This window comes from Sceloporus undulatus, chromosome 3 (assembly GCF_019175285.1).
Source record: "Sceloporus undulatus isolate JIND9_A2432 ecotype Alabama chromosome 3, SceUnd_v1.1, whole genome shotgun sequence".
In the NCBI taxonomy this organism is placed as follows: domain Eukaryota; kingdom Metazoa; phylum Chordata; class Lepidosauria; order Squamata; family Phrynosomatidae; genus Sceloporus; species Sceloporus undulatus.
In genome coordinates this window covers 217,689,473-217,702,481 of record NC_056524.1, presented here as the reverse complement: position 1 = coordinate 217,702,481, position 13,009 = coordinate 217,689,473, and the positions used below count along the sequence as shown (strand labels likewise).

At 41.0% G+C, this 13,009-nt stretch overlaps 1 protein-coding gene across 1 annotated transcript; it reads right to left on the bottom strand.

Moving 5' to 3' along the window:
* Positions 1–222: 222 nt before the first annotated feature.
* ERFE (erythroferrone) lies at positions 223–12,775 on the bottom strand. The gene is made up of 9 exons (XM_042458506.1): positions 12,770–12,775; positions 11,742–11,975; positions 9,328–9,450; positions 7,696–7,789; positions 6,336–6,550; positions 4,496–4,604; positions 3,920–4,010; positions 3,192–3,270; positions 223–2,818 (listed from the first exon to the last, which is right to left on the bottom strand). Exons 1-9 carry the CDS (start codon positions 12,773–12,775, stop codon positions 2,720–2,722), a joined length of 1,050 nt encoding a protein of 349 aa, XP_042314440.1. The 3' UTR covers positions 223–2,719.
* Between the last annotated feature and the right edge of the window lie 234 nt (positions 12,776–13,009).

Below are 13,009 nucleotides of genomic sequence, written 5' to 3'. Positions count from 1 at the left end.
AGACTGCAGGAAGAACCAGCAGCGATAAGACCAAGTGGGTGGTTACTTTCACTTAAACCAGAGGTTTGCTTTATTGTGGCCATTTCACTACATTTTGTATTGTATTCAAGTCACAATAAGACAAAGCCTGTGTTGCAGCCTTTCTGCTTTGTATACTCTTCCAAGGAAACACGACACATCTAAAAATGCATATATATATATATATATATATATTCTCTTCAATATAGTACAATAAATAGAGCTGCTCACAAAAACTTTAAAGCATATATATTAATACACTTAACAGATGAGAATGTAAGCATTATTAGGAAACAGTTGCAGTAGGAGAGCTAAGGGCAATCATGCTGGAGGGCAGGGCACCTCTTGCGCCTTATCAGGCTTAAGTGGCATTTCCAGAGTGGGAAGGGTGGGTGCATTACTTACTGACAATTTGTCTTTCCTAAAACATCTAGTTGTATGCAATAGCTCAATATAGCTGCCTCCAAACTTGTTTTGACCTTTCCTTTAGCTGCTTCTGCTCTTTTGATCTCTTGATGCAGAAAGATGACATCTCATTTTGGGAAAAAACTATTTCTTTTCCCATGTACCTGCACTTCATAAGTCTGAGGTAATAATGCATAGAGAAGGCAGGCTTATGTGTGAAAACATTCCCCTGCGCTGGGGGGGAAATCCTTGCTTGTAGAGAACTAGATGTTAAGGAGATAATATAAGATGTTTTCCTGAAACCGACTGATTTTTACATGAAGCTATTTCATAAACCTCTACCATGGGAGAATTAGGAAACATTCTGCAGGAATCACCATCATTCATTTCATGGGAAGAAGATTAAAAAATCCAGAGTCTCACTGCCTGGAAAGCAATATGACATGACTGTTTAATTAAACTCTGTATGAGTAACTGCATGTCTGTAGACCAGTGTAAGAAGTCCTAGCAGCAGATCTTGTTTCAGAAAAGTTGATGCTGGCACTCCAGTAGAAGTGCCACTTGTATCAAGGGTTTCCACAGTATACTTTGCAGAACGTTTTTTCAATGATAGCTTGTAGGGAGTGATTATATAAAAGAGAGTTATCTGGAGAGAGCCATTACATATCTTGGGCTAAAATGTGTACTTCCCCCAATTTCTGTGAAAACATTTTTTTTTTTTAAAAAAAAAACCCTAAATATGAGAAGAGTTCATTTGCCTGCCTACGTGCCAGGATTGGTGTAGAAGTAGAGGGTGGTTCTATACTGTGTTAGATTTCTTGGTTATCATTGTGCAGTTGTAGCAGCTCCAGAGAAGGTACATACAATTACTAAGAAAGGGAAGTACCTTTTTCTTCCTCCTCCATGTCGCCATTGGACATATAAGTTTGCCCTGATAATCAGTCCCAAAATGAGTGGCACAAAATATGTCCTTTCTCCATGTGTTAGCAGCACAATGTGGCCTGATGGATTTCAAGGCAACAGCTGAACTGGATTAGTACTGGAGCAAATGAGGCAAGCCAGTGCCTCTATGAACCCTGAGCCAAACTTGATAGCTAGCAGTTTACCCAGCATCATTTGTAAACTGGGCAATCTGCAACACAAAATCATAAAGAAATTACATTTCTAGGTTAGGAGAGACCAGAGAGTTGGTATATCCCACACAAAAGCAATATCAGCACAGTTGGAGGCAGGGGGGGGAGTTAATGTGTGTGAACATGTGATCCATGTCCATGATCCTGCATCAGAAGATCTTTCATAAACCTCTACCATGGAAGAATTATGAAACATCCTGTAGGAATCACCATCATCCTGTATCTCCCCACCACCACCACCTTCATGGCCGTATAAGTACTTGTGGGGAGCAGGAGATGATTGAGATGCATCTGTCCATGTGATGGCCAGATTATAACAACATCATCCTCCATGACTTCTGGAAGACCTACAGGGGGTCCCAGAAGATATTACAGAACTCTGGTCATTGTAAGGAAGAGCATTCTGACCTGCACAAGGAACACTCCCCACCCCAAAAGACATACGCAAGCATAAATTGGACTTATGCCTGCATTTTTCACAACAGGATTCAAAGACATAGCCATGTTAGTCATAGAATCAGTATATAGAGAGATCTTGTAGCACCTTTGAAACTAACTGAGCGAAAAAAGTTGGCAGCATGAGCTTTCGTAGACTAAAGTCTACTTCTTAAGATGTATTTGGACGAACATAATGCCAGCCATATGTTAGCAAATGACTCATCTAGTAAGATAGTGGTGTTTCTAAAAGTGGGATCCTTTGCAAAGCCTACTCTTGCTGAGCAGGAAACATCATATATATTTCTAAGAACAAGTATATACTTCTAAGAATAAAACAGATTAGCAAACCCTAACTGAAAACAAAGTAAATATATTTCTAAGAATAAACTAGGCTGGAGAACCCTCACTGAAAACAAAATTACTATACCGCCATTTAGTAATAGATGAAATCTTTGACATTTTTGAACACTGTGTATACACACAGCTGTTCAGCATCCTTTTGCACAGTTTTGCCATAAGCAGTGCCAGTTTTCCTGAATCCAGTTCTTCATCTTGCCAAGCTTAACCAGCAAGTGGCAACCTGTGTGTGCTTGTATTGCACAAACAAATTATGTGTTCCTTCTAGTGTTGTCTTCTCCACAGACATGACCGAAGGGGCAAGTTTAGCTAATTGCTAATACTGTAAAGGCAAAATTCCAGCTTAAAGAAAGATGGGTGCAGATCAGTCAGACGCCCAAGAGGACAGCACTGAAGTCTGACCCTCTCTGTACAACAAGGGAGGATCCTGTTGCGTTGTCTACAAATACTGAAGCATATTGGCCAACCTAGAACAGAAAAACCAAAAGTGAGTCAATGAGCAAAGCAAAATATACACTGATTTGAACATCCACCCTAGAGATTATTTTAAAATGCTCCCTCCTTTGTCTGTAGTACATTGTTTTGTAATCCACTTACTCTAAATATTTATATTTGCCTACCTGGCTTTAATATTTGTTGTTTAGGGCCAGAAGGGAGAAAATGGATAATTTTGTCAGACTTGTGTTAAGTCAGCTTCTTTTATCCACATATCACAAAGATATGACCAAATGGAACATTCTCTCTTCTACCCTTACAAGACTAGATATTCACAACTTCCCATTACAACTTTTGACTGCTGGTAGTTTTCTCTTGGGTACTGGTTTGTTTGCAGATACTCACCTGCAGAAAGAGGGTTCCAGTGACTGAAACAGTGAATCGTTCTCTGTTTTTGTCCAAATGCTTTACTGTTTTGAGAGAACTGAAAGCAAGAGATACCAATATCCTCATCAAAACCAAGGGATACAAAATAAAATGATGTCCCCTCTTTACTTTATTAAAGAACTCATGCCACTTTGCTCATAATAGCTGTACCAAGTCTCAGCTGCTACTCTCAGTCTGTTCTGCCTCATATTATCCTAAGTATCTACATTAGTAAGTAGTAAGTGATTTGCTATGTTAGGAGGTAACAGTGAAGACTAAAAAGAGAGCTCAGAAACATTACTTTTTTTACTACAGCCTCAAGAATCCATTGGCCATGCAGGCTGGGAGACTCTTGGATGTGGGCCAAAAAACTAAATTTCAAAGACCTGTCCATACCAATCTCCTGTTCATATGGGCCAATCAGACGATTATGGGAAGCCCCCCAAAAGGGCATGAATCCAATAGCACTCCCCCACTTGTGTTTCTCAGGAACCGGTATTACAAGCATGCTGCCTTTAAACCATCATGAACAGTAGGTGCTGATTATCTAATCTTCATGAATTTGTCCAATCCCTTTATAGAGCTGTTCGAGTTGGTGTAATGTTTCCCATCATAGACACATCTTGAAAGGAGAAAGCCAGGCCAACATGCATAAAATGCAGGACCTGTGCTTTCCTAAATGAATACCTTCTGCTACACATACTCACATATTCTGACGGCAAAGTGACTGGACACAGATCAGCAAACGCAAACGATCTCGAGCACACAGCTGGCTCTTCTTTGCATGGCCATTGGGAACTGCAACAAGCAAGAATTTATCAAGCTGAAACAGAAGATTAGCACCTGCTGCTGTAAAGAAATCTTTGGCCTCAACAGCTGGATACTACCTGATCTCATTTCATTAACCTACTTTTTACACCAATGCATAGCCTAAAATTTTTACTTTCTGGACTAAAACTCCCAGAACTCCTAGTCCACATGGCCACTGACCATGCTGGCTGGAGGATTCGGGAAGCTGTAGGACAAAAAAAGTAACTTTTCCAAGCACTGCTCCATGAAGATCATTTCATAATACTTCCTTGTAATATTTCCCATTGAGGCCTTGTGGTTTACTAGAACAGAACTTATAATGTCATACTCTAGTCTTTTCAGATTCATATCTCCAGAGTTGAGAGGCAGAGGTAGAGATTGAACATTTAGGTGGTGAAGTGAAAGAAATGATCTGCCAGCCCTGACTGTGAGCATTGCTCTGTTGAATATTAGTAGATTGTTTCAGCACTTACCAACATGCAATGTGGCACTGAAGATGTAGTATCCACTGAGAGGTGCTTGGTATTGACCACTAGTAAGGTTTAGTCCTAGGCCACGCTGGAATACATCCCCGTTTTTAGGCTAGTACCAAAAAACAAAAACAAAAAGACTCACCAAGTGGAAGTTAAAATAATTCCAGCCTTTTCTATTGTACATGGAGATCAAGGTCTGATACAAGCTCTTCATTAGTGGGCTCAAACAAGGTATCAGAAAGCTGTAGGGCCAAAGGTTAACCACTTGCTCACTTTGTGTGATGCATAGTTGGAGACAGTGCCTTGAATCCAGACTTGCCAATGCTGTAGGAGGTGATCTACTCATAATTTTCAGACTCTGGGCATCTGGATTTTGTGTAATCTGAACTGGTTGTGATTCCCATGACTATGACTGATTGTTTTTATATCATGGTTGGTTACACCATTATTCCAAAATTGCCTTCTCATTAGAAGTACATTATTTGGAAAGGTAAGGCATTATCCTTCATGTCATCTTTCCATATACCACCACTGTGGGTATTTTGCTGCAATTCTTCCAATTCCTCTTCTCTTCCTAGAGTGCACTTCCTTATTTTTTTTTCTATGAGTTCTTATATGTGACTTGATAATGCCTATAGTAAACTATTATTCTCAACAAGACTGAAATCAACCATGTGTAATGTGACATACTATTATAATAAATTATAGCACAGTAACATATTATGGTGGTTTGAGTGTAGGACTTAGACTCCAGAAATCAGGGTTCATTTCCTCACTCAGCCATAGAATCTCATGGGGTGACCTTGGGTGAGTCAAACCTTCTCAGGCCAAGAAAACCCTGTGGTAGGTTTGCCTTAGGGTCTCTGTAAACTGGAAACAACACGAGGGCACACAACAACAACAACAAATTATATTAAAATATATTATTTTCTGTGGACATTCTCTTATTTATGGCACTTTTGGATCGCCAATTGGACTGAGTTCTTTGGAAAGCATGAAATACATTAAAAATACCCACAATGAATTAACAATAGCACATAATAATTGAGATCCTGTATGACTGCTGGTGAGTATACTTCTCCTCCAGCCTTTTTCTGCCAGGCTTCTCCTCCCTTACTTATATCCAACATCCAGGTATATTTTCCTACCTGCAAAATTGCATTGTGCCCAAGCTGTCTCCATCCCACTGGCCATAAAGGTGCATTCCTTTTCGTCAGCTGTGTTTGTCTACAAGGGAGGGGGGTTATGGCAGAAAGAAGTACAAGACACCTCCTTCTGCCATGACCTTAAAAGTACATACACTGGCATAAGGAAAGATTATGACAGAAGTGACACCACTGAGACCACAGTAAAACTAGCAGCAAAGAGTGAAAACACTGCAGAAAATAATGCTGCCATGAATTTACTTGAAGCATTGCTGAGTCTAGATCCACACACTTTTATTCTTAGGGAAACTCCAGGAGGAATAAAATGCATTAATGTTTACAGAAAAGTGTCTAGATTAGCCTGGCATGAGGGAACTCGTAGCTTAGTGGTAAGAAGCATCTCAGTTAGTGATGTGATCTTTCAAAGTTAGCATACTTTACGTTTTCTCTGGAGAACTGAATTTCAGTTATTTGCTTTTAAAAATTGAAAACAGAGCTTGGATCTCTGGTTGTAGAATACACTACAACATCCTGGAAAGCAGAAGACAAATTTCTTATGATTTTTTAGGATCCTTGTCTTACTGCCAAGGCAAAAAGGCCATTTCCCCCTTTCCTAGCATGCACAGGCATTGGCCACTTCCAAGAGAAATGCACCAAACCAACTAGAAACAGCTCCATCTCCCTCTGCTACTCACTATGTAATAGAGCTGAAGCTCTTGCAGTGATCGTCGTTCAACTGAAATATTCTTTTGAATCCGGCAATAGAATGCTGCCTCTACTCTCGCTGGCTCCCTGTTTTCTAGCAGTAGTCCACTCATCTGGGCAAATAATTTTTTTTCCATTCCTTCCCTGTCTTCTTCTTCCTGACAGTTCTTGCAAGTTTTGATTCCTTCCCGTTCCCTGATTATTCCTAAGGAATCAGAAAGACAACGTTAAATGCCTGTGGTGGGCCCAAATAATCTCCATGTGCAAGTCAAGGTCTTCATTCACAAGAAGGGAAGAGAGTAAACATAACAGGTTCTAATCAAAATGCACAGCATTGAACATCTACTTTCTTGGACTATAAAAAAAAGAATCCCTTACAAGTTCCAAAAAGGTATATTTCCCAAGCTCGCAGTTCAGATTAAGTTAGTTATGGTTATCTCCTGCTGAAATCATTGTGAAAAGTTAGCAAAGACTAACTTAGATGCGTGTGGTTTTCAATGACCATCTAATTTATCACGTTAGTTCAACTAACTGGATATACACAATATTTAATTTAACTGGTATCCTTCCTTTCTACCAAAATGGAGAGAGCAACTAACACACACAAGAGAATCTTAGGGGGGGATACAGACCGGCACTTTGTGCCAGCCTGTAGGCAGAGCCACAGTGCAGCCTCCGCACACTGGATGCTGTGACTCCGCCCCATTGCACCATAACACTGAGCGCCCTTTTAGACGGCATGTGGCATCATGGCATGACTCCAGCGCAACACCCCATTCTGTGCTGTTCTATTCTGTTGCGTTCCTGTTCCTGCAAGACTAGTGCTGTGCGATAAGCTTAATAGTTTCATATTTCATTTTAAGAGAATTCTAAACCCCAGAGAATCATTAGGACAACCATAATCAATAACCATCAATTATCGAGGACCTATGGGATGCAGTGGCTTAGTGGTTAAGATGCCAATTCTAATGATCAGAAGATCGTAAGGTTTGCTGTTTGAGGCCTGAGTGCTGCATGATGGGGTGAGCTCCTGACACTAGTCCCAGCTTCTGTCAACCTAGCAGTTTGAAAGCATGCAAATGCAAGTAGACAAATAGGTACCACTTCTCAGTGGGAAGGTAACAGCATTCAGGGCAGTCATGCTGGTCACATGACCACTGGTGTCATCTACGGACAACGCTGGCTCTTGGGCTTAGTAACAGAGATGAGCACCACCCCCCTGCAGTCGGTTACAACTAGACATTCACGCCAAGAGACTACTTTTACTGTTACCTTACCTAACTCTGTGTATTTGGGCTTAATCAGTACCATAGTATATCTGCTTGGAGTGCAGCAACCTTTGTTTCATACCTTTAAGTATTAATCGCAGTTCTCTCAGCATGTCTTCCTTTGTAATTGTGGCTCCAGGAAGTCCAGGTGGACCAGGAGGACCAGGAATGCCAAGCTAGGAGACAAACATAGGACAGTGACTTAAACCTTTACTTCAGACACTGAAACTGTTATCTGCATATCTATGGCCAATTGTCCATGTTGACAGGTTCCAGAGGTGGCCTCTGTTTTATTGAGATGTTTGTCACTTGATGAATTCATTAATCCACTTGAGAAAGGTTCTCCAATCCTTTCAAGACAGGCAGGAAAAAGAACAGTAATTTCCAGGATGAAATTTTTAGATCACAGAACACAATTTTTCAAATTGTGTGTGTGTGTGTGTGTGTGTGTATCTCACATCAATATGAGGTGATGTCCAACCAGTAATACATTCATTGGTTGGCCAAGAATCCCAAAAGTGGAAGAAGAACACATGTCTAACTTATGAAGATAGGCAATTGTGAATTGTTTTGTGATGAATTTTGGCTGAAACCAGTAATGTTAACAGCCACATTATCTGCCCAACTGTGTGTGTGTGTGTGTGTGTGTGTGTGTGTGTGTAAAAAAAAACTTGGGAAAACAAGAATTTAAAGTAGGGAAACAGGATAACAGGGAAAGGATGCTTAACTCCTTTTCTGCCTGCCATTTTTCTGTTGCAGATCACACATACTCTTGTTACATTTGCACCCAGAAGTCCAAAAGAAGCACATGAGAATTTGACAGTGAATATAGTTAAACCCTTAACATTTCAGAAGAGCCACAACACGGCCAAATAGTGAAGAGGATTTATGTGATTACTGTATTAAACTACCAGTTAAACACATTTTAAAAATTCCAAACTAATTATAAATAAGCAGTAAAATATTAAAAGGCCACTGTATGCATTTAAAACCTGTGACCATAGCAGGGGGTCAGTTGCTGAAGACCTGACTAAGTAGAAAGCTCTGGCGGGTTACAAACCGCCATAAAATACGTATTGACTACGTATTAGAGTTAGGAAGGGGCGGTGCTTCCGCACCCCCCCTAACCCTAATACGTAGTCAATACGGAGAATATGGTGGCGGCCGTTCCACGCGGCCGCCACCATATTGAAGTAGCAGAAGCTGTGCGTCCGCACATCGCGCGGCGCTTATGACATCGCGAGTGCGCCATTGGCGCCTCGCAGCATCATAACTGCGCCGCAGGAAGAAGCTCCATTTTGGAGCTTCTTTTTTGCTCCGCGAGGGAGTTGTGCGGTGTGGCTGCTGCGACTCCCTCACGGAGCAAACAGCAGCTCTGGGAGACCACCGCAAAGTGGCGGTTTGTAACCCACCTCTATGTCTGCTAGAAGACAGAGGGCAGGGAAGGAGTAGTCTAATTACAAGAGTGTGTCACCATCAGGTACCAGACACCAAGAAAGCCCTCTTGTGTCTGAATGAAATGTACCTCTCAAGGCTACACGTGAAGGCCATCTTTAAATGTACCTCTAAAATATACCTCTGAAAGACTTCATCATGGGCGATAACAACAGTTTTTGCCAAAAAGCCTACGCTTGCTATATCAGATTCTAAGAATCCCTATTGTAAAGTGACTCCCCTCTCCAAAAAGAGTCTATGTCAAGATAATATTCCTTACCTTTAACTTTTGGGGTTGGCTTTTGGGCCCTTTTTTTATTACAACCCCATTGTTTGACTGTTTCATAAGAAGCAACCAGGCATCTCGAGAGACGGCACTGCTGATCTTCCCTATAGCAGGGTTCTTTATATAATGAGAAGGAAGTTAAAGCAAAGGCAATACATTTAGAGTAAAGAAGACAGTCTGGGAACAAACAACATAATATTACACTCTTCCCAAAAATGCTTTGATTATTATCTTTGCTCATTATGTCTGCCACATCCAGATATCAATCATGTTATATCCTTCAGTCTATCTCATCTGCTTCACTTTCGCCACTCTATTAATTCCAAAGTCATTTATAATCCCCTCTCATAAAGTCAATGCACTGGGGTGGGTTTTGTTTTTCTCCCTCTCTCATCAAGAGATACATTTCACTGTCATATTTGATTATATAATTTCCAAACAGTGCCAATATCCTGGGTGTATGTTTGTCTGATAGATCCGAGCTGCCATTACACCAGAGGTAGGCAACCTGCGGCCCGCGGGCCGGATGCAGCCCGGCAAGGCCTTGGGACCGGCCCCAGCCTGGTCCTGCTGCCGATTGCCGCCAGGGCCTTTGGGGGGCAATTGTCTATAGAAGCCTCAGAAACATGCATTTATATTAACATTTTTTTAAAAATCAGCAAATTTTTTCGCGTGTCCTCCATTTTTTGTTAAAAAAGTGTCTTCCATTTGAAAATTTTGTCCTACATTTGTCTTGGTTTATTTATATATTTAATTTTTTAAACAAATTATTTAATTATTATTTTTTTGGCTTCGGCCACTCGGTTGTCTGAGGGACAGCAACCCGGTCCCCGGCTCAAAAAGGTTGCCTACCCCTGCATTACACTCTTCTAATAATTTGTGTCACTGAGCTAGAAGGTGGCATTTTATGCTAGCACTTTTCAGTGATAGCAGCCCACTTTTGAAATGCTCTTCTTGCAGTAGATGACAAAGAGTTCAAAAGGGATGTATCTAAAATAATTTCTAGCCGTTTTCACTTCTACTAGAAACAGGTATTTTCTAAAATGGTTCTCAGATACTTTGGATTACAACATAGATCAGTTTAAAAAAAAACAACAACTCACATCTTTCCTGGGGAAATCTACTTCCCTTCCTGCTACATTGGGAACTGCAACCAAGTAGTATTACTGGCAGATGTGATCATCATCCTTTTCAACCCTGTGATCCCTGGCTCCACTACACCACCAGCTTCCCTGACAAGCTTATCTGGTACCGACATTATAGGTCCAAAACACACTGCACAAATAATTCAGTTTTAGACTGCTTTAACTGCCCTGGCTCAGTGTTAGGAAATCCTGGGAACTGAAGTTAATTGTAGCACCAGAGCTATCTGACAGGCGCCACATCCACACTGGAGTAATAACCCGTTTTTGGCACCGCTTTGACTGCCCTGGCTCAAGGCTGTGGAATTCTGGGAGTTGGAGTTTGTTGTGGGGCCCAGAGCGATAATGATAATACAAAAAAATGGCAGAGAAATGCAATTGTGTTATGCATATACCCATTCTTGTATTGTTAATATATCGTTATTGAATATTTCACACATGAACCGTTTCACTACTATTGCACATGTGTGAAAAATCATGGTTCCATCCTGAACAGAACAAAATAAAATTGATATATTTTACAACATTATTTTCAAACAGTTCAAACAAAACCATGCCCTATACCTCAAAATACGAGAAAAATCCACTCCAAAAACAATTTTAGCAATGAGAACAATTTCCTGTACCGAAAGGCACTCTGGCAAAAGGTCCCAGATTGCCTCGCAATAGCGTGCATGAAACATTATTGACTTCTGCACCTTCACGACAGTGCTTTATTCGCACTATCGGCAAGCTATTAACGGGAGTTTAGCATTACTAAGATATTACAGGAGCATTCTACTTTAATCATGGGAGAAATACAGGAGAAGTATGACATCATGTGAAAGTCTTTGTGCAATCATGCCATCATGACAGGACCATTCTGTTTCTGTCCCGTTTCTTATCCCCATATGATAATCTCCTATGTCTCTTGAGAACAGGGTTTGAATCCCCACTCAGCCCTGGAAACCCACTCAGTGACCTTGGGCAAGTCATAGCTTCAAAGGAAGGCAAAAGCAACCACCCTCTGAACAAACCTCGCCAAGAAAACCTTTGGATAGGGTGGTCTTAGGGGTGCCATAAGTTGGGAACTACTTAAAGGCACACAGCATCAACAACAACATCTCAAAGTGAAACACCTTTGGGCTGTCTATCGTCTACTCCAGTTTAAGTCCTGTGCCTTGTTGGTTGTAGAGCTAAATACAAAGGAAAAGCTTCTGTCATTACTTAGGCAACAAACAGGACATCACACTGAATTATTGAGCCTATAGTAGCATATGTACTTACCTGGTCACTAGATGATACCAAAGGAAGGCTTTCTGTTTCATTCCACGGGGATTTCTTCTCCTGGGTGATTCCATTTCCATGTTTTTCAGGTTCCACTGGGCCAACACAAAAAGTCACTGCTAGCAAACCCATGGCCAACAACTGGAGTAGACGACCAGAAAGGAGAAGGAGAGACATCCTCTGGAACACTGTCCCACAGTTTCTAAAGAGACAGACACATGGAATTAAGCATTGCTAGGAATTTCTCAAGAGAAAAGATCAGAAACCATAACACCCTTTAAGCTGTGACCTTCCAAAAGGACAGTGGATGATATTCTTAGGGAAATTCCAAGAGGAATAAACTCCAGGAAGATGTTGTCCAGTGTATCCTCAAGATCGCTTTATGTATTCCATTTTTCTCACAGCAGACCCATATAAGATACAGTATTAAAAAAAAGAAATTGAGAGAGGGAAGGAGAGCAAGCGAATGAGAATAAACCCAGCTTCAAAAAGGGACAAAAAAGTTAAGAGAAACAACATGCAACCCACACTACACACCCCACATCAGATTGAGGTCCTGGGGTTGGCAATGAAATCAGGGAGAAACTAAATGCAATTTCTGCATTTGAGAATAAGGGTGAAAAAATATATTATGAAATGACCTCACCACTAGCTCCTTCCAGTTCAAGAGGTTTGAAATCAACGGACTCAGGACACTTCTTGGACTGAAGACTAATATTCAGATAAAGCAGGAGCAGTTGGTCTGATTATTCCTGGATCCTCTTTTTAAGGCTTAGACAAAACACTTTGTTGTAACCGCAAAAGTCCTATGGCTTTCCTTTTCAGCGCTGTAAGGGACACCTAGTTCATTCTCTTTTCAGTGTTCTCCTTTCTAAAAAAATGCTTCCTAAGGACTTGTATCCTCCAAGCCACTCCACTTCCCAGCTGGACTCACCACTGTCCACCTGTTGTTCTGACTGCATTTTATTTGCTGCCTTCCCTTCCTTTAATAAGCTTGAATTCCCCGCCTCACTGCAGTTGCCACCCACATTCATTTTGAGAAATGTTACAGAGCCATCTACTGAAACCAGCAATAAATTACAACAACCCAAAAACTCTGGACTGAAAAATGGGTGATAATTTCAGTTCACTGACGCTGCATCCACACTGCAAAAATAATCCATTTTGACACCACTTTAACTGCCATGACTCAATGCTATGGAATTCTGAGAAGTGGAGTTTGTTGTGGCACCAGAGCTTCCTAGAATTCCATAGCGCTGAGCCATGGC

Coding starts and splice junctions, on each gene's coding strand:
- ERFE (XM_042458506.1), bottom strand. Junction 9,451..11,741: donor TGGTATCATCTAGTGACCAG/GTAAGTACATAT, acceptor CATTATATAAAG/AACCCTGCTATAGGGAAGAT. Junction 3,271..3,919: donor TCACTTTGCCGTCAGAATAT/GTGAGTATGTGT, acceptor TCTTGCTTTCAG/TTCTCTCAAAACAGTAAAGC.